The sequence below is a fragment of the Hyperoodon ampullatus genome (assembly GCF_949752795.1).
Source record: "Hyperoodon ampullatus genome assembly, chromosome: 7".
Taxonomy (NCBI): Eukaryota; Metazoa; Chordata; class Mammalia; order Artiodactyla; family Ziphiidae; genus Hyperoodon; species Hyperoodon ampullatus.
In genome coordinates this window covers 56,504,831-56,530,440 of record NC_136920.1, presented here as the reverse complement: position 1 = coordinate 56,530,440, position 25,610 = coordinate 56,504,831, and the positions used below count along the sequence as shown (strand labels likewise).

The 25,610-nt window shown below is 40.1% G+C and overlaps 1 protein-coding gene and 1 pseudogene across 10 annotated transcripts in view; both read left to right on the top strand.

The window, feature by feature from the left end:
• EMSY (EMSY transcriptional repressor, BRCA2 interacting) overlaps window positions 1-927 on the top strand; it is a gene marked incomplete at its 5' end in the record, with an annotated part of 79,323 nt that extends 78,396 nt beyond the window's left edge. For all 9 annotated transcript variants that reach the window (XM_079708480.1, XM_079708479.1, XM_079708481.1 and 6 more), the window contains one exon: window positions 227-927. In XM_079708480.1, coding sequence (XP_079564606.1) covers window positions 227-421 — 195 coding nt within the window. In that variant the 3' untranslated portion in view covers window positions 422-927. The remainder of the gene's footprint in view (window positions 1-226) is intronic.
• A 21,767-nt stretch (window positions 928-22,694) lies between these two features.
• Window positions 22,695-23,097, top strand: LOC307056437 (prefoldin subunit 4-like; annotated as a pseudogene). The gene has a single exon. The product of its transcript is annotated as a prefoldin subunit 4-like (transcript).
• The last annotated feature ends 2,513 nt before the right edge of the window (window positions 23,098-25,610 follow it).

The window sequence follows — 25,610 nt, the reverse complement described above, 5'->3', positions numbered from 1 at the left end:
TAACGCTGACCAACTGTGTGACCTTGATTAAGTCGCTTACTATCTTAGTTTCCTCATTTGTAAAATGGGAATAATATTAAGTGTCTAGCACAGTGCCTGGCATCTAGTAGTTGTCCAATTAATGTCAGTTTCCTTTTTTCCTTCCTTATTGTTGTTGAGGAAATCCTTCTGTCACCTTTTTTTTTTTTTTTTAAACCGTAAAGCTCTCCTGTGTCTTCTCTTTCAGGCCATTCCCCAGTATGCTATTCCTTGCCACTCCAGCTCCAATGTGGTAGTAGAGCCCAGCGGGCTCCTTGAGCTAAACAACTTCACCAGTCAGCAGTTGGATGACGATGAGACGGCAATGGAGCAGGACATAGACAGTAGCACAGAAGAGGGACCCGAACCCAGCCCCTCTCAGAGTTCTGCTGAACGGTCCTAGTGTTTTGGACACAGGAGTGCACTTTAAAACCTACTTGGTTACCAAGTGTCCAGGGAAGCCCTTGTATTTTGATGTCTAAAAAGAGCACTTTGCCCATGCTTAGGCTGTGGACCCTGAAACAGCAGTGTTTGAACAAGAATTGCTGCAGGAGTAGCATTTTAAAACAAGATAAAACTCACAGGGGAATGTACTTTTTTTTGAAAAAAGAAAAAGATGCACATCTACAGTGACGTGAGACATGATATTCTTTCTCTGTTGGACCATGGCTAATGGAAAAGTTTGTCTTGCAGTGGAAAGAGACTTTTCCTGTGAATGTTCCTCAGCTGGTTTCTACTGAGCAAAGCACCATCAAAAAAGGAGAATGTGAATAGTTTGTATTTTGAAACAGTGTGTCAGGAACGGTTTTTTTTTTAAATCTTGTATGTTTTTGCAAATCCCTGCAAGTGCTGAATTGGTTAACATTTTACATCTGCTCAGTTCATATTTTATAAAATAACTAGTTCTTTAATACTGGCATTAAAGAATCCTTGTTAGATGGTAAATATCAGGTCCCTAACCCGTGGGAAATACTTTTTGGGTGGCTTGTACATTCTCACCAATTGTATGCTAATTTATTGTGTTGTTGTTCTTTTGTGCTCTAGGCGGCGCACTTGCCTTCTATTTATTTAAATGTAAACATTTCAAAGCAGGCCATATTCCTTCTGACAAATTTCCTGTAAGCCGGGATTGCCTACCTTTTCCATCTCCAAACCTCCCCCTTCTCCTTTAAGAAAACTTAATGAGAAAATGTTTCATTGTGAAACAGAGGAAAAGAAACATTTTCTGATCCAAAGGAAATGTTCAGTTATGTTCAGGAAAACAAATTATTCATATGATGCTATCTTAACATTGAAATTGCACATTCATGTTGGACTGAGACTTTGAAAATAACTTTTACATACTTTTGTTTAATCCCCTTTGAAATGTATAAAAAGTTCATTTACAGTTCTAAATGTAATGGTTTTAAACATTCTACCTTTTTAGGACACGATTTGTTGAAGCAATATGTTTGGGTCTTGTGATCACTGTCTGTCACAAGTAGAGTGAGGGGTAAGAGGGTGGGAGGGTAAGAGTCAGTTTTGACAAGTTGTGGCAAAGGAAACTATACTTTTCATTTTTTTAAAATGTAAATAGAAAAATTTTTAACGGTTTTATATAGATTTCACTATAAATAAGCATTTTAAGACTGACAAATGTTGAACTGTACATACATATATCAGCATAACTGCCCAATTTTTTGGTGCTGAAGTACTGTAAGTAGAATTCATCAATGGTCTCCTAATTTTTACATCTATATCTGGAAAAAAAAAACTGTGATCCTGTAGTTAATAAATTCCCACTGGAGTGACACTGAAGATTTAAACACAAGCATTCACAAGATGCATTGATCTCTGGTAGTTGTCATTATTTCTACTACGCGATAATGACTTATACCCATAGATGGAGCTGTTGGTTATTATTTTGTTGTACAAATTCACGTTGAAAAGACTTTGTGACTGTTTCTAGTTAAGTAATTTTTTTTAACCTCTTGGGTCATAGACTTCTTTGAAAATCTAATTATACTATGAACTCTCTCACCAAAAAGATACACATGCCAATATACATGTTAGGTTTTGCATACATTTTTAGGGGTTCATGGGCCCCTAAGCCTATCCATGTATTCCAGGTTAAGCCCTCTGTTATGGTCAGTCCATTACTTACAGATGTAAGTTTTTATAAAATAAAATATCTTTTAAATATTCATGCATCAGGTAACAAGAGCAAACTTGAATAAAGTCATTATGTTCTACTTCTACATATTCTGGCACCATAGCATACCTGTGTCCCTTTGAGAATTTAGCCTTAATATGTTTCAGCAACTGAGATGGCAAATGAAATTTCCATGGTCTTCATTTTTAAAAATTAGTATATATTTTAACAAACTATCAAGTGTGGGATATAATCTTTTTTCTTTTAAAATTGTTAATTTCAAGGAGAGCATGAATTTCAGTTTATTCGACAAATATTAATTAAGCATCTTCTGTGTGCCAGGTGCCATTCTAAGCACCAGGAATATACTGTAGTGAATAAACAGAAAATCCTACCCTAATGGAGTTGATAAACAAGGTTACCTGCCGATGAAATGGACACGAAGGCTAAAGGAAAGAGGTCACAAGAGTGGCTCTTAGATTTCTTGATTAAGTAGATGGATGGTGATGCCATACATGGATCTCCAGGCATACTTTTATTGAAAGTCTTAGCATTAGATCTATTAGTATTTCATATGTTTAAGTCCATAAGTTAAATGTAAATTTAAGTCATCCACGTGAAAGATATTTAGAGATTACAATGCAAATGCTACAAAATTAATAAACCCTAACTGTTAAAGACAGTGATAAGAAAAGTCCATTTGGTTTAAAGTAAACGTTGATAAATACTTCGTACTGCAGATGCAGTTTATGGTGAACTTAGAGAACTTAAAAAAAACGTAGCAGCTTTATTGAGATTAATTCACATGTCATACAATTCACCTATTTAAAGTCTACAGTTCAGTGGTTTTTTAGTATATTCACAGAGTTCGGCAGTCATCACAACAGTCAATTTTAGAGCATTTGCATAACCCCAAAAGAAACCCTGTACCCCTGAAACCACCACCACCCTAGCCCTAGGCATCCACTAAACTAATTTCTGTCTCTATGGATTTGCCTATTCTGGACATTTCATATAAATGGAATCATACAATATGTGGTCTCTTGTGACTGGCTTTCACTTAGTATAGTGTTTTCAAGGTTCATGTTGTAGCATGTATCAGTGCTCCTTTACTTTTTATGGCTCAGTAATAGTCCATTGTGTGGATATACCACATTTTATCCATTCATCAGTTGATGGGCATTTGGGTTGTTTCCACTTTTGTGCTCTTATGAATAATGCTATTACGAACATTGTGTACAAGTTTTACATAAATTTTCAATACTCTTGGGTAAATATCTAGGAGTGCAATTGCTGGGTCATATGGTAAGTATTTTTAACAATGTGAGGAACTGCCAAACTCTTTTCCACAGTGACTACACATTTTACCTCCTTGCCAGCAGTGTAAGAGAGTTCCAATTTCTCTGCATCTTAACCAACACTTGCTATAATTTGCCTTTTTAATTATAGCCATGCTAGTGTATGAAGTGGTACCTCATTGTGGTTCTGATTTACATTTCCCTGATGGCTAATGATGAGCATTTTTTTCATGTGCTTATTGGCTGTTCATACATCTATGGAGAAATGTCCTTTGCCAATTTCTCAATTGAATTATTTTCTATTTTATTATTTAAATTGAGAACTTTGAGATCTCAATTATTTAAATTGAGAAGTACAGAAATAATACTACTCTTAAGAGAAAAGTAAGCTGTTTTCTGGAAATTAATTCATCACCCTTAAAATCTTAATCAGGTTTTCGTTCTTCCTCTCTAATGTAACAAATTGCTTAACATCCTTAAAACTGTACAGAGCTTTATAGTTGAAAATGCTTTTAAATACATTTCTTTGTGAGGTTCTGTCAATAGCCTGCTGGGCTAGGAGACCTCAGTAGCACCTGGGATAGTACAAAGGAAATAGTGGTCAGGTGGTCTGGGTCTGAGTCCCAGACTCCTCTGTTTATTGGTCATATGAACTTGAGGAAGTCACTTTCCCCATAATACAAAGTGAATATTTCTGACCCCATAGGATTATTGTGAAGACTAAATGAAATAGTTTATGTAAAAATGTCAGGCATTTTTTAAAAAGCAGATTCATCTCAAAAAAGTGCCAGGCACAGTTACGTGCTGTATTTTTTTAAGTCTAGTATTTATACCACTCCTACTCTATAAATAGAAAACTGAGGGCTCGGAGAAAAATGATGTACCAAAACTCACAAATTAGGCACTAATAGGTATCATGCCAAGTCACACAAGTTGCTGCTTTCTCTAGAGGAGTGTGTGCCACCAGACACAGGACTGGCCTTTGGAAGGACAGAGGAACTTGGTATTGGTCTATAACGTGATCTTTTTGCCAGCCTTACTTGCCTTCACACAGAAGGACAGAGGAAGGACAGAAGCCTTTGGAAGGACAGAGGAACTTGGCGTTTGTCTATAACACTATCTTTTCACCAGCCTTACGTGCCTCACACAGAGGTGCTCAGTTCAGTTTGAGTTTAATTATGTGTCACAAGCTCCTGACAAGAGGAAGTGGAGTAAAAAAGCACCATATAAGCAAGGCCTTTCCAAGAAAGGATAGTGAAAAAACAGTCTTCTGCCTCTGCTTGCAGGTTTGTAAGCCTTTAAGTAAGCGAGGTTTGACGACCTATATATAGAAAAAAGAAACACTGTAGATTTTGTACTTGTGAGAAGGCTCACTCTGCCTTTTTCTCTCTTCCTTGCTTATGTATACACTGTAACTGAAAACGTGCTTGCTTTGAAAACAAAACAAAAAAACCAACAAGCCTTGGTTTGAACCCTGACAAGCCATGTGATTTTGGACAAGCTCTAAGAGGCTTAAAACAGCAGAAGATGGAATGAATTATAATTCCTACTTTTAAAAAAGACATAGATGAGTAATATTCCTCCCAAGTGGTTCTTTCTGACTTTTCTTTCTCTTCCTTCAAATAAATAGTTACTGGGTACTTTCTTTGGGCTGACATCGGGGATACAGTTGTTAGCCAGGGGGAGAAGCCCCTGTCCTCATGGAGCTTCAGCCTAGCAAAGGAGATATGTTCATCAAAGATCACACCTAAATGTATTCAATGCCAAATGCCATGACAGAGAAATAGTGCCATGATAGCATATAAATGAGAAGTTGGGGAGTTTCCCTCAGGAAGGATTGTTTAAAGTGTAATCTGAAGGAAGAGGATTGAACTAGGCATAGAGGAGGGGGACAGCTGTCCAGTAGATAGACAGCAGATAAAAAACCTTGTGGTGGAAGAGGAACTTAGGCCAGTGTGACAGCAGCGTGGAGAGCAAGAGCAGTGAGCATGGTGGGAGCGGAAGGTGGAGACCAAACTATATGGATCTTGCAGCTTATTATAAAGGTTTGGGTCTTTTTTCTAAGAACGATGAGAAGTCGTTAAAAAGTTTTAAGCCATTAGAGCTGGTAAAATGAATTAATACATTTACAAAATATTTGGAGTTATGTTGGTCCATTGGAACAGAAAAATATATTTAACATTTATTTTTTGATGCTAGTCTCATCTCCTATGTCCTTTTTCTCTAAGATCTTCAGTGGTTCCCCAGCACTGTAGTATGAATCTGGCATTCAAGGGTCTTAGCCAAAGCTTCAACCTACATTTCTAGATTCATAACTCATTACACTACCCTGGCCTACTGCCTGTCTCCCCCACTGCACACACATTATGCTCTGCATTAGAAAGTCTCACTCGTTTCTCAAAGCACAGCTTGAATTTCACCTCCTTCACTAGGACTGTCCAGATCTCTTCAAGGAGGATTCATCCCCCCCCTTCCCCCCCACTGCTAGGTTCCTCTAGCATTTTGGGAGAAACATGTTTACTAAGTACTTATTATTTGTTACCTACTGTGAGCTATTTGTATTGCATAAGGATCTTCTTTATAGGTTTTTTTTTTTGGTCAGTACTTAACGCGTTGCCAGTTTTCTCTTCCAATAACTGACTTTTGGCTTCATTGATTCTATTGTTTTTCTGTTCTGTTTAATTTATCTCCATTCTATTCTTTATTATTTCCTTTCTTTTGTTAGCTTTGGTCTTAGCTTTTCTTCTTTTTCTAGTCCCTCAAGATGTAAAGTTAGGTTATTGATTTGAGATGTTTCTTTTTAATGTAGGCATTTACAGCTATAAATTTCCCTGCACATTGCTTTTGCTATTTTCCCTACACTTTGGTATGTTGGGTTATTTATTTTTTTCATTCATCTCAGATATTTTCTAGTTTCTCTTGTGATTTCTTCAACTGTTGTTTAATTTCTACATATTTGTGAATTTTTCAGTTTTACTTCTTTTATTGATTTCTATCTTCATTCCCATAGATGTTCTATCCAGGATTGAAAGTGGTGTACTGAAGTCTCCACAAGTCTCTATTGTGGAACTATTTCTCCCTTCAGTTTTATTAATGTTTGCCTCATGTATTCTGGAGCTCTGTTTGGTGTATACATCCTTATAATTGTTTTGTGTTTTTGATGAATCAACCCTTTTATCAGTGTACATTGTGCTTCTTTGTCTCTTAACAGTTTTTACTTAAAGTCTATTTTGTCTGATATTTAGTTTAGTCACCTCAGCTCTCTTTTGGTCACCATTTGCATGGAGTATATTTTTCTATCCTTTCACTTACAATCTATTTGTGTCTTTGGATCTAAAATGAGTCTCTTGTGTATAGCAGATTTGATCTTTTCTTAATTCAATCTGCCAATATTTTTGAATGGAGACTTTAATCCATTTACATTTAATGTAATTATTAATAAGGAAGGATTTACTTCTGCCATATGGTGTTTGTTTTCCATATGTCTTATACCTTTTTTATCCTCCATTACAGCCTTCTTTTGTGTTTAGTTCATTATTTGTAGTGAAATGTTTTGATTCTCTTCTCAATTCCTTTGAGTATATTTTTTAGATATTTAGATATTTCCTTTGTGGTTACCATGGGGATTACATTGAATATCCTAAAATTATAGCAATCTAGTTTGAATTGATACTGATTTAACTTTGATAGCATACAAAACTCTGCCCCTATAAAGCTTCATCCCTTCTTTATGTTGTAATCGCAAATTACATCTTTATACATTGTGTGCTCAATAACATTTATAATTTTTTAATGCATTTGTCTTTTATGTAAGAAGTAAAAAGTAGAGTTGCAAACCAAAATTATAATAATAATAGCTTTTGTATTTGCCTATGTAGTTACTGGATATCTTTATTTCTTCATATGGCTTCAAGTTACTGTTGAGAGGCCTTTTGTTTTAACCCAAAGGACTCCCTTTAGCATTTCTTTTAGGGAAGAACTAGTGGTAATTAAGTCCCTCAGCTTTTGTTTGTCTGGAAATGTCTTAATTTCTCCCTTATTTTTGACAGCTTTGCCAGATATTGAATTCTTGATTGAGTTTTTTTTTTTTCTTTCAGCACTTTAAATATGTCATCCCACTGCCTTTCTGGGCTCCATGGTTTCTGGTGAGAAATTGGCTGGTAATCTTATTGAAGAGTCTTTGTACATGACAAGTTGCTGCCCTCTCGCTTCTTTCAAGATTGTCTCTTTGTCTTTTGACAGTTTGATTATGATGTGTCTTAGTGTGGATCTGTAACTTTATCTACTTGGAGTTCATTGAGCTTCTTGAATGTGTAGATTCATGTGTTTGTCATTAGACTTGGGGAGTTTTCAGTTATTATTTATTCAAATATTCTTTCTGCCCTTTCTTCTCTTTCTTCTCCTTCTGGGACTCCCATAATGCATATATTGATCTATTTGCTAGTATTCCACTGGCCTTTTAGGCTCTGATCATTTTTCTTCATTCTTTTCTCTTTCTGCTCCTCAGACTGGATAATTTCAGTTGTCTTACCTTCAAGTTCACTGATTCCATCTTCTGCATTCTCAAATTCGCTGTTGAGCCCCTCTAGTGAAGTTTTTAAAAAACTTATTTACCAACATCTCCCCCATTTTCCTAGCCCCTGGCAACCACCATCCTACTCTCTGCTTTTATGAGTTCTACTTTTTTAGATTCCACATATAAGTGAGATCGTGCAATGTTTGTCTTTCTGTGTCTTACTTATTTCACTTAGTATAACGTCCTCCAGATTCAACCATGTTGTTGAAAATGACAGAATTTCCTTATTTTTAAAAGCTGAATAATATTCCATTGTATATATATACAACACACACATACACACATTTTCTTTATCCATTCATCTGTTGATGGACAAATGTCTTAGCTATTGGGAATAATGCTGCAATGAACATGGAGTGCAAATATCTCTTAGAGATACTGATTTTATTCCCTTTGCATATATACCCAGAAGTGGGATTGCTGGGCCATATGGTAGCTTTATTTTTAATGTTTTAGGAACCTTTATACTTTTTCCATGATGTTTTCGTTTTAATAATTGTATATTTCATCTCCAGAATTTCTGTTTGGTTCCTTTTTATAATTTATCTTTATTGTTATTCTCATTTTGTTTAGACATCACTTTCCTTAGTTCTTTGTCCATGTTATCCTTTAGCTCTTTGAGCATATTTAAGACAGTTATTTTAAAGGCTTTGTGTAGTAAGTCCAATGTCTGAGCTTTCTGGGTGGCTTTCAGTTAATTAATTAATTTTGTTCCTCTGAATGGGTTGTACTCTGTTTTTTATTTGTATACTTTGTGATTTTTTTTGTTGAAAAGTGAAGATCTGAATATTATGATGTGGTAACTCTGGACATCAGATTTTCCCTTTCCCCCTGAGGTTTGCAGGGTTTTTTGTTTGTTTGTTTTGTTTTGTTTTTTTGTTTTGCGGTACGCGGGCCTCTCACTGTTGTGGCCTCTCCCGTTGCGGAGCACAGGCTCCAGACGCACAGGCCCAGCGGCCATGGCTCTCGGGCCCAGCCATTCTGCGGCATGTGGGATCCTCCCGGACCGGGGCACGAACCCATGTCCCCTGCATCGGCAGGCGGACTCTCAACCACTGTGCCACCAAGGAAGCCCCTGTTTTTGTTTTTTATTTTGATTGTTAAAAGCTATCGTTCACTTGTCTAGTGACTTCTCCTATTTTTTTTTTTTCAGAAACTGTTTTCCTTTTCATGTGTGGTCACTGAAGTCTCTATTCCTCAGCATGTATTCAACTAGTGTTTGACAGATTTCCTTGAACCCCAGGAGCTAAACAAACACACACACCTCCTTGTATTTGCAGATTGGCTTTGTCCTGTGGCCCTTCAACACTTACCCAGACTTCCACTGAGCTTAGAGACCATCCTGAGGTGAAAGCTTGAGGTCTTCTCAGTTTTTTTTCCTAAGTATATGCATGGTTTTCAAAATTTCTCCTTATATAAGGCGCTTTTGAATGCCCTAATTTCAAAAATACAAAACAAGACAACAACAACAAAAAACCACACCCCCAAAAAAACACTCCCCTAGCTTTTCTTCCCAGTCCTTAGGTGGTTTATTGATGTCTCAACCATAATCTTTTGCTTCAGGTTTCTACAGGTTGTTTGTCAGCCTTACCATGTTTTCAACCAATGTATGCTGCTTTTTCAGCCTGAGTGAGTTCTGATTTAAGTGAAACAGCAACGAGTGCCTTGCATCAGTCCTTCAAATAGCCCTGAGGCAGGTTAGAACAGATGTACACAATAATTTGCAAATAAGATTCGCTGTGCTCCTTCCAGAACCAGGAATCAGGGTCCTACACTGATAACATGGACATCTTTAAGACTACTGCCAAGCCTGGGAAAGGATAGGCTGAAGGCTAGTAAAATGTGATAAAGCTTTCCTATGTTTTTTTCTGTCTCATTTTTTTTATTGTGGTAAAATATACATAACATAAAATTTACCATTTTAACCATTTTAAGTGCATATTGACATTATGTACACTCAGATTGTTGTGCAACCATTACCACTATCTGTCTCCAGAACTTCTTCCTCATCCCCAACTGAAACTCAGTACCCATTATATAATAACTTGTATTCCTGCCCCACCCCCCCAGCCCCTAGTGACTATCCTACACTTTTCAAGTTGCCTTTTGCTTGATTCAGCATTTGGTTATTGCTGTAAACCTTTGACTATATTCCAGAGTCTGACAAAGTTGGTTCTGACAGTTTCTGCTTGTTTTTCAATGTTTCTGTGGGACGATGGGAGCTTGGAGCTGACTACTTCACCATTTTGCTGGCATCATCATCAACACAAGATTTTGTCACGAGCTATTTGGAAGAGTAGAATAGCCATTAACTGAAGTAGGAAAGACTGTGGGAAGATCTAATTTTTTAAAAATTAAGTTTTATTGGAGTATAGTTGCTTTAAAATGTTGTGAAGATCTAATTTTGAAGGAGAATATCAAAGGCTCAGTTTAGGATAAATTAAATTCAAGATACCTGCTAGACGTCAAGTGGAAAAGTCAAGTAGATAGGTAGGGAAGAAAAGAGGTCCAAGGGCTGATCCCTGGGCAGTCCAACACACAGGGGTCAGGAAGATGAGGCAGAACCAGAAAAGAGACTGAGAAGGAGTGGCCAGAAGGATGGGAAGTAAAGCTGGAGATTGAGGTGGTAGTATCTCGGAAACAGCTAAAAAAAGCTGCTAAGTCATAAAATGAGAACTCACAGAGTTAGCCATGTGAAGTCATTGGTGACTTTGGGAAGAGCAGTTATGGTGGAGATAGGGACAAAAGCTAGAGGAGAATGTGAGGAGGAAACTGGTGACTGAGAATATAGATAATGAGTTGCTGTAAAGAGCAATTTCTAGAAAGGCAAGTGGGGTCAAGAAGTTTGTTTTTTATTTTAGTTTTGTAACTTAAGGAAATGGGATTCCTGATGAGATTGATCCGATGGAGAGGAGAAAGTTTATAGTTCAGGAGAGGAGAATCGCTCGTGCACTGTTCTTTATTTTTTTTTTATAATATAAATTTATTTGTTTTATTTATTTATTTTTGGCTGCGTTGGGTCTAAGTTGCTGTGCGCGGGCTTTCTTATTTGCGGAGAGCGGGGGCTACCTTTCATTGCAGTGAGCGGGCTTCACGTTGCGGTGAGCGGGCTTCACATTGCGGTGGCTTCTCTTGTAGCGGAGCACGGGCTCTAGGCGCGTGGGTTTCAGTAGTTGTGACTCGTGGACTCTAGAGTGCAGGCTCAGTAGTTGTGGTGCAGGGGCTTAGTTGCTCCGTGGCATGTGGGATCTTCCCAGACCAGGGCACGAACCTGTGTCCCCAGCATTGGCAGGCAGATTCTTAACCACTGCACCACCATGGAAGCCCTCGTGCACTGTTCTTGAATAGTGGGAAGGGAAGGGATTTGCGGACGTGCTGGGTTCATCCATTACAACAGAAGAGAAAAGATATTCAGGAACAGAAGCAGGTAGGTGGGTAGGTAACATTTGCTTCAATTTTCTGTTGAGTCTCAACAGAAATCCGTATCTACAACATTATCTCTTCCCTGAGCCAAAACCAAACTGCCTTGAGACATCCCCAACTGGATTTCCTATAAGTACTTCAGCCTCAAGTTGTCCCAAACCAAGAAAAATCAACTCCTTTTCTTCTAATTCTTGGTTTCATTAGCGACACCAGAGCTGATGCTGGAAGGAGGGTAGACATCTTCCATGGGCAAGAGGGTAAGAGAATGGAATAGGCAGGTAACCCAAAGATGGGGTGGGAAATTGGGCTTGAGTGTGGAGTGACTAGGGAGCAGTGAGCTCAGAGCGGTCCCCTGGAGGCTGTTACACACCCAGAGGCCAACAAAGCATTCTGTCAGTGTCTTATGGAGTTATCCATGGTTTGTTACATGATCGAAAGGGCTATTTATCTTCAGTTTTTCTCCATAGCATTAGATTGTTATCCTGCTGGAAAAAGAACCCCGACCAGCTCTTTCACCTCCTGGGCCTTGTGTTCCTACTACACTGCACTTATCCCTGATTACTGACCAAATCACTTCTCACCCTGCATCTCCAAGGTCACTTCCAGAGATACTTACCCGAACCTTTTCCCCCTGAGCCTCTCATCTATATCTCCATTATAGCTCTTCTATATTTTCATTATGGCTCCCAATTTTTGCTCCATGAAAGTTTTGCTCTGAGAGTCGGATTCCTCTTCATGTCCCTAGAATAGGACCTGGCGTGGATGAGGCATCAACAAATTTGTTGATTGGCTGTATAAAAAAAACTCAGACCATTCTGGTCCTGGGGCTCTGCCCACAGTTGCACAAATGCTTATTAACATTAAAATGCACAAGCAAATCCCAGAAATAACATCCTTATTGCAGGCTGTTTTTGGATGAGGATGTTATTGTTGTGAAATATTTGTATATCAGCCACTCTGGACTCAGAGCACAGTGCCCATCTCTGCTGTCATTTGTTCTGTCACTTCAAAGTGCAGGAAAACCATGGGTGGTGATTTTAGAATCTTATTCAGAACCCTCAGGGAATGAGTCATTTCATAGTGACGACTTTTCCGGATTGCCACAGTTCAAATAAATTAAGCAACAGGACATTGTTGTTGTTGTTGTTAATTTTAACCTCTTTAGAAGGTAAATTTCAGAAATACATTATCCTACCATCCTGAACATGATTCTGCCATCTCTTGTTTCTTCAGAATCATTATTATGAACATAGTTATAATTTTTCAGCTCCGCAATGAGAATACACAGCCTTGCTAAAGGAGTAAGAGGGGGGCATAATTCAGGCTCAGTCTCTCCCTGGAGCAGATCCAGACCAGAGCCCAAAATCTAAGGTGGAGGCAGCTGAGCTGCCCCAGAAGTCAGAGGGGTAAGTGAGGGAACAGAGGCAGGCCCTGACCCGACCACAGGACCAGTGAGTCTCCTGCTTCTTTGTGCATTTGAACTACATGGGGATTTGTTAAAAAGCAGATTCTGATACAGTAGATTTGGGTTCAGTTCTGGGCTGGTATCTGAATTCTGCATTTTAAACAAGATCTCAGATGATGCCAGTGCTGCTGAACCACAGACCACACTTTCAATATCAAGTCTTTTGTTGACCTACCAGAGGTTTGCTTGTGATTTTGTGTGGTTTTCTTTAGCGAGTCTTTCTGTGGGGCGTCTTACAAGTACCAGGTGGCCTCTGGCAGTATGCACACAGTGCTCTAAGTTTATGGAGTGCTCTCACGTGCCCTGTTTCCCTTCTTTCTCACAATAGTCCTGGGAGGTAAGTTAGCGCCATTTTACTGACTGGGAAACCAGTTCCTGGCATCTCACAGATCACTAAAGGGAAGAACCAGGGCTCATGGCTCCACGTTTAGTGCTCTTTCCACTGCTTCTTGCTCCCTCCGCCACATCTGTGCTGTGTGCCTTGCACAGCCCTATGGACTCAGCGCCGTGGGGATGCTCTGAGGAAGATGGCTGCATGTGCACACACACGTGTGTGCCTGTATTAAAATCAAGGGCTGATCAACAGCTGTAGCACCCGGGCCTGTGCAATCTCACTTAGGACACCCCAACTGAGAGTGACATTTCCTCATCCCTCAAATCTCCCCCTCAGACAATGACCTTGCCTCATATTGTATAGACTAAACCCTGGACTCACAAGCGGCAGTGACCGTCTGCAGCGTATGCTGAGATGCTGTTGGCGCCCCACTCATTGCCCCTTTAAGCATTTCCATTTCAGGGCCGGCTGGCTGGGCTCCATCTCCCAGCTTTGGCCTCTCTGTCCACCCAAGGGCTTTCTCTGGCACAGGGACCTGTTGTGCCCCATGCAGGTGCTGAAATGCTGGGAAATTTATGGCCCTCCAGTCAACCAGGGACCAATGGGAGCTGATAACAAAATAACCCAGCTCTCTCACCTCTTAATTTGGGATAACTCAGAGGCATTTTCCCCACACTAAGCTCCATTTACCCACAGTGGTAACTTGCTTGGTTATGTTGCCTTTATTTGCTGCTTTCCCCTCCCTGCCTCACTTCCCCACTCCTGTAATAGTGTTTCCAGGGATCCCCTCCTAAAGAATGACTTACACGCAACTCTTTGTCTCATGGTTCACTGGGGGAACCCAAATTAAGACACTTCTCCCAACCACTATTCCTACTGATCTATTTACAGCTGGACCCACATGCCTGCCTTCCCTCTAGTCATAATGGAGAAAGTATTCCAGTTCCTTAGTAAGATCACACCCTCTCCCAGGGATCTGGATGACATCCTCCTGTTTCTTAAGGATTTCCCTCCTTCAATTATCTCCTTTCTCTGCAGCACCATCTCTCTCTCTCTCCCTCTCTCCCTTTCCTAGATCATTCCAACCTACAAACATGCCTCAATAGGACGCCTCAGGCCACGGTCTTCTGATTCTGGCCAAAATGGAATAACAGGGACTAGATTTCTCTTCTGCCTGAAAAAACAACAACCAAACAAAATATATGAAACAATGGTTTTCAAGATGCTAGACAGCAAACACCAAAGGACAGTGATTCTTGAGAGGTGGAAACCAAACACAGGAGAGAGTTTCCAGACCCTAGAACAGGAGAACCCAGGAAGAGCTGGTGCTTGAGAAGAGAGAACTAAGAGTCCAGAGAGACTAAGGGAGATTGACTGTGCAGGACAAAGTACAGGGAAGGAGCGCATCACAGAGAAACTCCTGAGATCTGCAGAGGGACACCTCATGTGTTCAGCAGAATGCTGATGGGACGTGTATGAAGACACTATCAAAGGACTGGGGAAAGAACCACCTGGAAGGATTAGAGGAAATAGTAGCTGGCACCCATACAGGGCCAGGAATAGTGTTGGTTCCCACCAGCCAGACTGAAAAGCTGAATATTTCACAAGGCTTCAGGTAGAGTGCTCAAAAGAGTTTTGCCTTAGTCGTGGGGAATAATAAGCCCTGGATGAATTGCTGTTCTCATCCTGCCTAACAAACCTTAAAAGAAATATCCCAAGAGGATCAAACTGTTTCAAACTAATTTAAGTGCACCCCAGAACAAAGTTCAAGAATATTTATAGAAATATAAAAATATCCAACACTCAACAAGGTAATATTCACAATTACTTGCATCGAATAAAAATGATCAGAAATGCAAATAAGCAGGAAAATACAACCTACAATAAGAAAAATCAAATAATCAAAACAGGCCCAGAATTACCACAGATGTAAAAACTAACAGAGGAGAGCGTTTTAAAATGTTTTTATAACTACATATATGTATTGAAATTTTAAATGGAGACATAGAAGATATAAAGAGCCAAGTGAAACTTTTAGAGATGAAAACTGTAATATCTGAGATATATGGTGAATGAGATTAGCAGCAGATTAGGCATTTCAGAAGAAAAATTAGGGTACTTAATGACAATAATAGAAATTATTCAAACTGAAACACAGGGAGTAAGAAGAAAACTTTTAAAAATGAACAAGAGCATCAGTTAACTGTGAGACAACTTCAAGCAGTCTAATATGTGTGTAATTTGGTACCCTGGGGAAACAAAAGGGAGTGGGGGACAGAAAAATACCTGAAAATAATGACCAACGTTTCCCAAAATTTGATGAAGCTTCCCACACATCCAGGAAGCTCAATGAACTGCAAGTACAAGAAATGTGGAAGACTGTACCTAGACACTTCACAGTCAACTGCTCAAAATCAATGATGAAGAGAAAACCTTAGCACCAGCACGAGGAAAAAGACATACTGCAACACGAAGGAACAAAAATAAGGATAATAACAGGTTTCTCTTCAGAAACAAGCAAGAAGAGAGTGGGACAATATTTTAAAGTACTGAAGGAACTATCAACCTAAAATTCTGTACCCACTGAAAATAAGTCTCAAAAATGAAGGTGATGATTTTTGACAACCCACTATGGTTATGTGGGATGTTGTCCTTAAGGGAAGCTTGGTGAGCATAAATGGGAACAAAGAGATAGATCTAATGGCAAGATGATAGATTTCACCCTAACCATATAAATAATCACATTAAATGTAAATTATATACCTTCAACTAAAAGGTATAAAGCATTAGATTAAATATAAAACCAAGACTCAACGTCGTGCTTCCTCCAAGAAACTCACTTGAAAAATAAAGTCATAAGTAGGTTAAAAGTAAATAGACTGATGTGCAAACTGCTATATATAAAATAATACAAGATTATAGGATCGATTCTACAGAACAGGGAATATAGCCAATATTTTATAATAACTTTAAATGGAGTATAATCTATAAAAAATATTGAATCACTATGTTGTACACCTGAAATCAATATAATATTGTAAATCAACTATACTTCAATTTTAAGGATTGAAAAATATATACCATACTATCAATAGTACAAAGAGAGTTGGAGTGACTATATTAATGTCAGATAAAGTAGATTTCAGAGCAAAGAATATAATCAGGGATAAAGAATATCATTTCCTAATGAGAAAGGAGTGAATTCATCAAAAGGACATAATTCTAAAAGCATATGCACCTAATAATTTCAAAGTATATTATAGAAAAACTGCTAGCATTGCAAGGAAAAATAGACAAAATCACAATTATGTTCAGAGACTTCAACATCTCTTTCTTATTAATTAATAGACAGAAAAGAAGTAAAGGAAAAAAAAGTTTTTACACTAAGAAAGCCAAAAAAAAAAGAAAAAAGGACCCCCAAAAAAATATTATGCCAAGTGAAAGAAGCCAGTCACAAAACTCCACATATTGTATAATTCCATGTATATGAAATGTACAGAATAGGCAAATCCATACAGAAAGTAGATCATCCTTTGCCTAGAGCTTGGGTTTCAGAGTGAGAAGAAGTGACTGCTAATAGGTATGTGGTTTTCATCTTTTTTTTTTCATGTTGATATGATGCAAATGTTCTAAAGTTGTTTGTGGAGATGATTGTCCAACTGTGAATACAGTAAAAACCATTGAATTTTCACTTTAAAAAGGGGAATTCTGTGGCTTGTGAATTATACCTCAGTTAAGCTGTTGTTAAAGAGTTGTTTTAAATTTTGTAACTAACCCTTGGGTTAAATATCAAACAAACAAACACCCGATGGCTTCTCACTGCACTTAGGATGACATCCCTTCCCCTAACCCTGGTGCGACTGACCCTTGCCTACCTCTCCAGCCTCATCTCATCCTTCTCCTCATTCATATGCTCTAGCCATAGCAGCCTTCTCTCTGTTCCTAAACATGGCAAACTGATTCCTGTCTCAGGACCTTTGCACTTGCTGTTACTTTTGTCTTGAAGTCTTTTCTACAGAACTGCTTCCTTCTCGTCAGTCATGTTTCCTCTCAAGTATTATCTTTTCCAAAAGGCCTTCCCACATTGTCCTGGCAAAAGCCTACTTCTGACTCCATGTTACCCTATTTTATCTATTCCATGGAACTTAGTACCTGAAACCACCTTCTTTGTTTATTGACATATGTGTCTGCCTGCACTAGAATACAATGTAAATTTGTTGAGGAAAAGTTTTCTTGTCTTGTTCCCTGCTATATCCACAGTTCATAGAACAGTACCTGGCACATAGTTGTTAACTGCATAAGAGCTACCCAGGCCAAAGAGAATTGCCAGAAGTGTGCACTGGTGGTAGAAATAGTAGCACTAGGGAGCAAGGCATGAAGTGTAGCAGGAGTGGGTGAAGGTCATGCCTAAGTGATACCAACCTTGCCTCTACCAGTGGCAGGGCCTGAGGGGGTAGGTTGACTGCTCTCTGCAAGTTAGCAGGCTAAAGTGCTAGCACTAGAAAGAGGCTAATGCAGTAGGAATAGATGGTTCTATACTCTTCATTAATAATTTTTAAAATTAGAAATATATAATCTATACAGAAGAGTATATAACATTTTTATACAGTTTAAAGGATAGTTATAAATCAAACATTCATGTAGAAGCCAACCAAGTTAAGAAATAGGACACTGCCAGCTACCCTCCAAGTCTGTGATTCTTCTTGTCACATTCCTTTTTTCTTCTCAAGACAAAACCACTCTCCTGATTTTTATTATAGTCATGTCCTTGATTTTGTTTTTTTTAATAGTTTATCATCTACTTGTACATGACTAAATAATACATTTTTCAGTTTTTGAACTTTATATAAGTGAAGTTATACTGAATTTATCCTTCTATGATTTACTCCTTTCACTCGACATTATGTTTGTAAGTTATTTCTATGTTGATGGATGTGGCTGTTCATTGTTACTGTTGTATAGTATTCCATTGAATGCACATCCCACTATTTATTTTCCAGTCTAACAAAGGTGGATGGTTCTTAGTTTTTGCTATGCTAGAAATATTTTTGTATATGTACAAGTTTTTCCAAGCCTAGTGTGTGTGTGTGTGTGTATATATACTTTTTTTTTTCATTCCCACCAGCAGTGAATGAGAGTTCTGTTACTTCACATCTTCAACAGCATTTGGTATTGTCCAGTTTTTGGATTTTAGCCATTTTAATAATTGTGTAGTAGAATGTCATTGTTTTAATTTGTGTTTCTCTAATGACAAATTATTTTGAGTGTAATCATATTTTTAATTTTCATTTTTCTGATTATTATTAAAGTTGAGTTTATCTTCATATATTTATTGAACATTTGAATTTTCTCTTTATGAAGTGCTTGTTCAAGTTTTTTTGCTCATTTTTCAATTTGATTCTTATCTTTTTCTCATTATTTCCTAGAACTTCTTTATATATTCTGGGTGTAATTTCTTTTCTGGTGTAATGCATTGAACATGTTTTTCCTTACTTTATGGCTTGCTTTTCACTCTTTATCATGCCTTTTGATGAACAGAAAACCTCTGTATTTGAACTAGAGCATTTACTCTATTTATATTTAATTTAAAGACAGATATATTGGTTTTATATCTATCACTTACTTGTGCTTCTATTTATTCTATTTACTTTATTTCTTTTTCCCTCCTTTCTCACCTTCATTTGGATTGATTATTTGGTGCCATTCCATTTTCCCCTCTACTAGTCTGAAAGATACATGCTCTGAGCAACAGCCAGCTCTACTCACCACCAGTCCCTTCCATCAGGAAACTTGCACAAGCCTCTTAGATAGCCTCAACCACCAGAGGGCAGACAGCAGAAGCAAGAAGAACTACAGTCCTGCAGCCTGTGGAACAAAAACCACATTCACAGAAAGATAGACAAGATGAAAAGGCAGAGGGCTATGTACCAGATGAAGGAACAAGATAAAACCCCAGAAAAACAACTAAATGAAGTGGATATAGGCAACCTTGCAGAAAAAGAATTCAGAATAATGATAGTGAAGATGATCCAGGACCTCGGAAAAACAATGGAGGCAAAGATTGAGAAGATGCAAGAAATGTTTAATAAAGATCTAGAAGAATTAAAGAACAAACAAACAGAGATGAACAATACAATAAATGAAATGAAAACTACACTAGAAAGAATCAATAGCAGAATAACTGAGGCAGAAGAAGGGATAAGTGACCTGGAAGACAGAATGGTGGAATTCACTGCTGAGGAACAGAATAAAAAAAAAAAGAATGAAAAGAAGTGAAGACAACCTAAGAGACTTCTGGGACAACATTAAACGCAACAACATTCGATTATAGGGGTCCCAGAAGGAGAAGAGAGAGAGAAAGGACCCGAGATAATATTTGAAGATATTATAGTCGAAAACTTCCCTAACATGGGAAAGGAAATAGCCACCCCCAGGAAGTGCAGAGAGTCCCATATAGGATAAACCCAAGGAGAAACACGCCGAGACACATAGTAATCAAAGTGGCAAAAATTAAAGACAAAGAAAAATTATTGAAAGCATCAAGGGAAAAATGACAAATAACATACAAGGGAACTCCCATAAGGTTAACAGCTGATTTCTCAGCAGAAACTCTACAAGCCAGAAGGGAGTAGCATGATATACTTAAAGTGATGAAAGGGAAGAACATACAACCAAGATTACTCTACCTGGCAAGGATCTCATTCAGATTCGATGGAGAAATCAAAAGCTTTACAGACAAGCAAAAGCTAAGAGAATTCAGCACCACCAAACTAGCTCTCCAACAAATGCTAAAGGAACTTCTGTAAGTGGGAAACACAAGAGAAGAAAAGGACCTACAAAAACAAACCCAAAACAATTAAGAAAATGGTAATAGGAACATACATATCGATAATTACCTTAAACATGAATGGATTAAATGCTCCAACCAAAAGACACAGGCTTGCTGAATGGATACAAAAACAAGACCCATATATATGCTGTCTACAAGAGACCCACTTCAGACCTAGGGACACATTCAGACTGAAAGTGAGGGGATGGAAAAAGGTATTCCATGCAAATGGAAATCAAAAGAAAGCTGGAGTAGCAATTCTCATATCAGATAAAATAGACTTTAAAATAAAGAATGTTACAAGAGACAAGGAAGAACACTACATAATGATCAAGGGATCAAACCAAGAAGAAGATATAACAATTATAAATATATATGCACCCAACATAGGAGCACCTCAATACGTAAGGCAACTGCTAACAGCTATAAAAGAGGAAGTCGTCAGTAACACAATAATAGTGGGGGACTTTAACACTTCACTTACACCAATGGACAGATCATCCAAACAGAAAATAAATAAGGAAACACAAACTTTAAATGACACAACAGACCAGATAGATTTAATTGATATTTATAGGACATTCCATCAAAAAACAGCAGATTACACTTTCTTCTCAAGTGCACACAGAACATTCTCCAGGATAGATCACATCTTGGGTCACAAATCAAGCCTCAGTAAATTTAAGAAAATTGAAATCATATCAAGATATATGCTCTGTTTTTATCTTCTTAGTGGTTTCTTTAGACATTAAAAGATCATCATGAATTTACCAAAATCCAATGTAGTTAATATCTTTACCCTCCTCTTTTTTTTTTTTTTGCGGTACACGGGCCTCTCACTGTTGCGGCCTCTCCCGTTGCGGAGCACAGGCTCCGGATGCACAGGCCCAGCGGCCATGGCCCACGGACCCAGCCGCTCGGTGGTACGTGGGATCTTCCCGGACCGGGTCACGAACCCGTGTCCGCTGCATCGGCAGGCGGACTCTCAACCACTGCGCCACCAGGGAAGCCCTACCCTCTTCTTGAACAATAAAAGGACCCTCGCTCTTGCTCTCACGCTCTCTCCCCTTTCTGGGGCTCCAATTACACTTACGTTAGACTGTTGGATATTATCTCACAGCTCTTGAGTTCTCTGTTTTGCTTGTTTGTTTTTTGTCACTATTGTTTGCTTTTTGTTTTAGTTTAGGTAATTTCTATTGGTCTATCTTCACTGAATCACCCCTCAGCCATTTTCAGTCTACTGATGAGCCACTGAAGGAATTTGTCATCTCTGATACTTTGATTTTTATTTCTAGGATTTCCACTAGGCTCAATCTGAGTTTCCATCTCTTTGCTGAAATTCTTCCATCTGTTCTTGTGTGTTGTCCACCTTTTCCACTAGATTCTATAATATGTTATTTTTAGGTATTTTAAAGTCCTCCTCTGATAGTCCCAACATCTGGATCAGTGAGTGGGGAGATGTTCTCTTTGTCATGTTCCTGGCTGAGTCTTGGGCTGGACCTGTGTGCCTGGGCCTCAGAGGTGGGGCTTTCTCAGCATTCCTACCGCTCCTCCCCATAGAAGCCAATCTCTGCCTTATATTTGTGGTGAGTCTTGCACTGGATAGGATTTCCTGCCCTCCTCCAGCAGGAGGGGACCTCTAGCAGTGGTATTAGTTCAGGCTTCTGGGCCTGGGACAGTTTTCTGCCCTCTATCAGGGTAGAGGGAGTTTTCTTTTATCCTTCTCTCATCAGCAGTGGGATCTTGCCTGTGCCCCTGGGGACAAAAATGTTCACTACCTTTGCCCAAGTAGCTTAAGGGTATTGTTCCAGATGAGAGAAGGGTCTTGGCAGGGGGACAGTACTGTGTACCTTTCCTCTACTACCTCTCCTGAACATCCTCACTCCCAAAGCTGCCTTTTTATAATCTTATCTGTAGTTTATCTGGTTTTTTCTTGTGAGGATGGGGGCACAATTCCTTCCAGCTTTCTACATCTTGGGCAGTAGTGAAACCTCCCTCCTGTATTCTTAAGAAAGTAAATAGGTTTAACTTCTTTTGCCAAGTCCCTCCCCCTCCCTGCTGCCCTCTGATCTGGTTCCTCTCTGCTTTCCCTCCAACTCTGTTCTCCATTCCCAAAGTAAAAGATTCTACCTGGCATTGCAAGACCCTCCTTACAGGCGAGGATGGGCAGAAACTGAAGGGAAAATGTAGTCTTTTTAGTGGGCAGGGGTTAGGACAAGCTCTTGAATACTCATATGTTAATCATTTTTGTCCTGTCACAACTTTAAATAATAGTAGTAATTGGAATGGGACAGGGGGTCACTACACAGGATCCCATCCTGCCAAAGGGAATCCTATGAGGGATCCTGCAGTTTTCCCCTTTATTTTCCCTATTGCTGGACAAGAGGCCAAGTTAATCCACATAATAAAGTACTGGGGGTGAGGTGAGGGAAATGAGAAAGAGCTGAATAGTTTGGTGTTGGAGAAGTTTTCAGGGCCTTTGAGGTGAGAGCAGCCAAACTAAGCAGAGGATAGAAGTGGACAGGAGAAGAAAATGGATTCTGAGAGCATTGCATGGAGTGTTTTTAGATTCATTTTTCTTTTCAACAGAATCAAGTAAAGAATGGATTATTCTACCAAGATGGTGGCCACTATGAAGAAGGTGGCTGCAGAAGATGTCAATGTTACTTTTGAAGACAAACAAAAGACACATTTGCACAGAATACAAGTAGAATCCCAGAACTGAAGGAAGAAATAGAAGTAAAAAAGAAACAACTTCGAAATCTGGAAGATGCTTGTGGGGATATCATGCTTGCAGGTGATGACTGCTTAATGATATCAAAATGATTTAAAATTGGCGATGTTTTCATTAGCGATTCTCAACAATGAGCACAAGAAGTGTTAGAAGAAGCAAAGAAAAATTTACCAGAAGAAATTGATGCCTTAGCATCCAGACTGCAATCAATTCAGTGAGTGTTAGATTCGGAAGTTCAGTTATATGCAAAATTTGGGGCAACATAAACCTTGAAGCTGATGAAAGTTGAACATCTTATAAGACCTTAAAAATTTGTTTAATAAACTTGAATAATTCTTTTGTTATCATAAAATATTGACTATATTCCCTGAGATGTACAATATATCCTTGTAGCTTATTTTACACATAATAGTTTAAACCTCTTAATCCCCTCCCCTCTTCCCTCTCCCCGCTGGTAACCACTAGTTTGTCCTCTATATTAAACTTGAATAATGTTTAGAATGATTTTTTTAAAAAAAGGATAAATTATTCTATTGGCTTTATCTGTTTAGGTGCACTTAATGCAATTCCAGTCTGAGAGTGAACTCTGAGTGTCTCTGGCCTCAGAAGGGCTCCACTGCAGGCTTGCTGTGGATGTACCAGGCTGTGTTAAGGACTTTAAGGATGAAGAAACTGAGGGTCAGAGGTGGTGGGAGCCTCACCCCTAGTCACAGAGCTAAGAAATGTCAGAGCTTGGACACAAATCCAGCTAGGTCTGGCTTTCTAGCCTGAGGTCTTTCAGTCTTGCGGCTCAGATGGCTCTCCTTTGATCAGCCACTGACCCCTAGCCTCATTCCTGCCCCCTCACACTTCCTGCCTCTGCACTCCGCCACCCCTGCCACTCCGTCTGTCCTCCGTAGGGCCGGGTGTTGCCTCAGGGCCCAGCTGAGCCTGCACCCTATCCAGCTCCTGCCATATCAGCCTCTAGAGACATCTCCCCCTGCCCCCATCAGTGAGAAGGAGAGAAAGTTCTTTGCTTCCTGACACTCCCCAGACAGCCGGGCCCCAGGGCTTGCAGCCAAGTGGAACCCCTCCGGGTACCCCCAGCCTGGGCTCCGGGTGCGCTCCCTGTCACAGCCCAGGAATGTGGGCATCCAAGCATCAGCAGCAGACACGCTGGCTGTCAGCCGAGCCAGGGCTCCTGATAACTGACAGGAGCTGAAAGAACCATTAGAGAGGAAGCCTGGCTCGAGGGGCATGTTTCAGGGTCGCCTGGGCTAGGCAGAATGGTGCAAGGCAGTCAGGACTGGCAGCCTCGGAGAAGCCACTACCTACTGGGCCTCGGTTTCCCCATCTGTAGAACAGGGATGGTATTTCTTGCCCTGCCTGCCTCACCAGGCAGCTGTGAGAAAATGAATATGGTTGTTTGTACTACCTGGTTGAATTGCCTACTCCAGCCCATCTCAGAGAACCACAGGGGAAACTGAGGCCCCAAGAGCACAGATTACACCTTGAGCTGTTAACAGAGCTGGGATCAGACTCCAGGTCCCTGTCTTCACAACCAGGGCTCTTCTACCCCAGTTTCAGTCTTTTCTGTCCTGAACACACTCAGGTAGGAAGGACAGCTTCCTGCATGGGAGGCCAGGATGAGGCAGAACCAGTCCAAGGACCTGGGATGAGGCCAGGAGTGCTGGGCTCTAGGCTTAGGCTGTCACTGACTTGCTGTGGGAAACTGGGAGAGGATTTCTCCTCTCAAGGCCATTCTTTTTTTTTTTTTTTAATAAGTTTATTTATTTATTTATTTAGTTAGTTAGTTGGTTAGTTAGTTCGTTTTGGCTGCATTGGGTCTTTGTTGCTGTGCTCGGGCTTTCTCTAGTTTCGGTGAGCGGGGGCTACTCTTTGTTGCGGTCTGCGGGCTTCTCATGGCAGTGGCTTCTCTTGTTGCGGAGCACGGGCTCTAGGCGCGCGAGCTTCAGTAGTTGTGGCACGTGGGTTCAGTAGTTGTGGCTCGCGGGCTCTGGGGCGCAGGCTCAGTAGTTGTGGCGCATGGGCTTAGTTGCTCCGCGGCATGTGGGATCTTCCCAGAACAGGGCTCGAACCAGTGTCCCCTGCACTGGCAGGCGGATTCTTAACCACTGCGCCACCAGGGAAGTCCCAAGGCCATTCTTTAGTGTAAAATGGGGTCATCACCAAGATCAGTGCTTCTTAGACTCTCACGTGCTTGTGAATCACTGGCATCTTGCTAACAGGCAGATTCTGATTCAGCAGGTCGGGGGCGGGGCCTGAGAGACTGCGTTTCTAACAAGCTTCCAGAATCTGCTGATGCTGCTGGCCCTTGGACCACCTTTTAAGAACAAGAGGCTGGAGGAGCCCTAAGGGCTTCCGGCTCTGGCCTTTGGTAAGTGGCTGGAGCTTCAAGATGCTTCCTTCCCTTCACTCCAGCACCCCGACCCCGGGCTGTCCAGAGGTTCCTGAAACTCCTCCTGGGGAGCGCGTCCTCCCTTCTCTGGGACTCTCCTCTCCACCCACTCCTGCTTCACCTTCAGGATCAAGAAGTCTCAATTTGCTCCTCCCTCCCGCTGGGACTTGCCTCAGGAAGACCCTCCTCCAGGCTTTCGTAGGAGACAGAGCCCCGTCTCTGCTGAGGATGTGAAGAGCTCGTTGCACAGCTTCCCAGCTCTACGGCGAAGGCCGGGAAGCATTAGTGAGCAGGGCTCCTGGGAGCCTCATGTCCCGGGGCCTGGCGCCTGCCCCTGGTGTGGGCTCACCTGGGTTTTCCTGTCCCCATGCCTGCCCAACAGCAGCAGCTGCTGGAGTGAGATT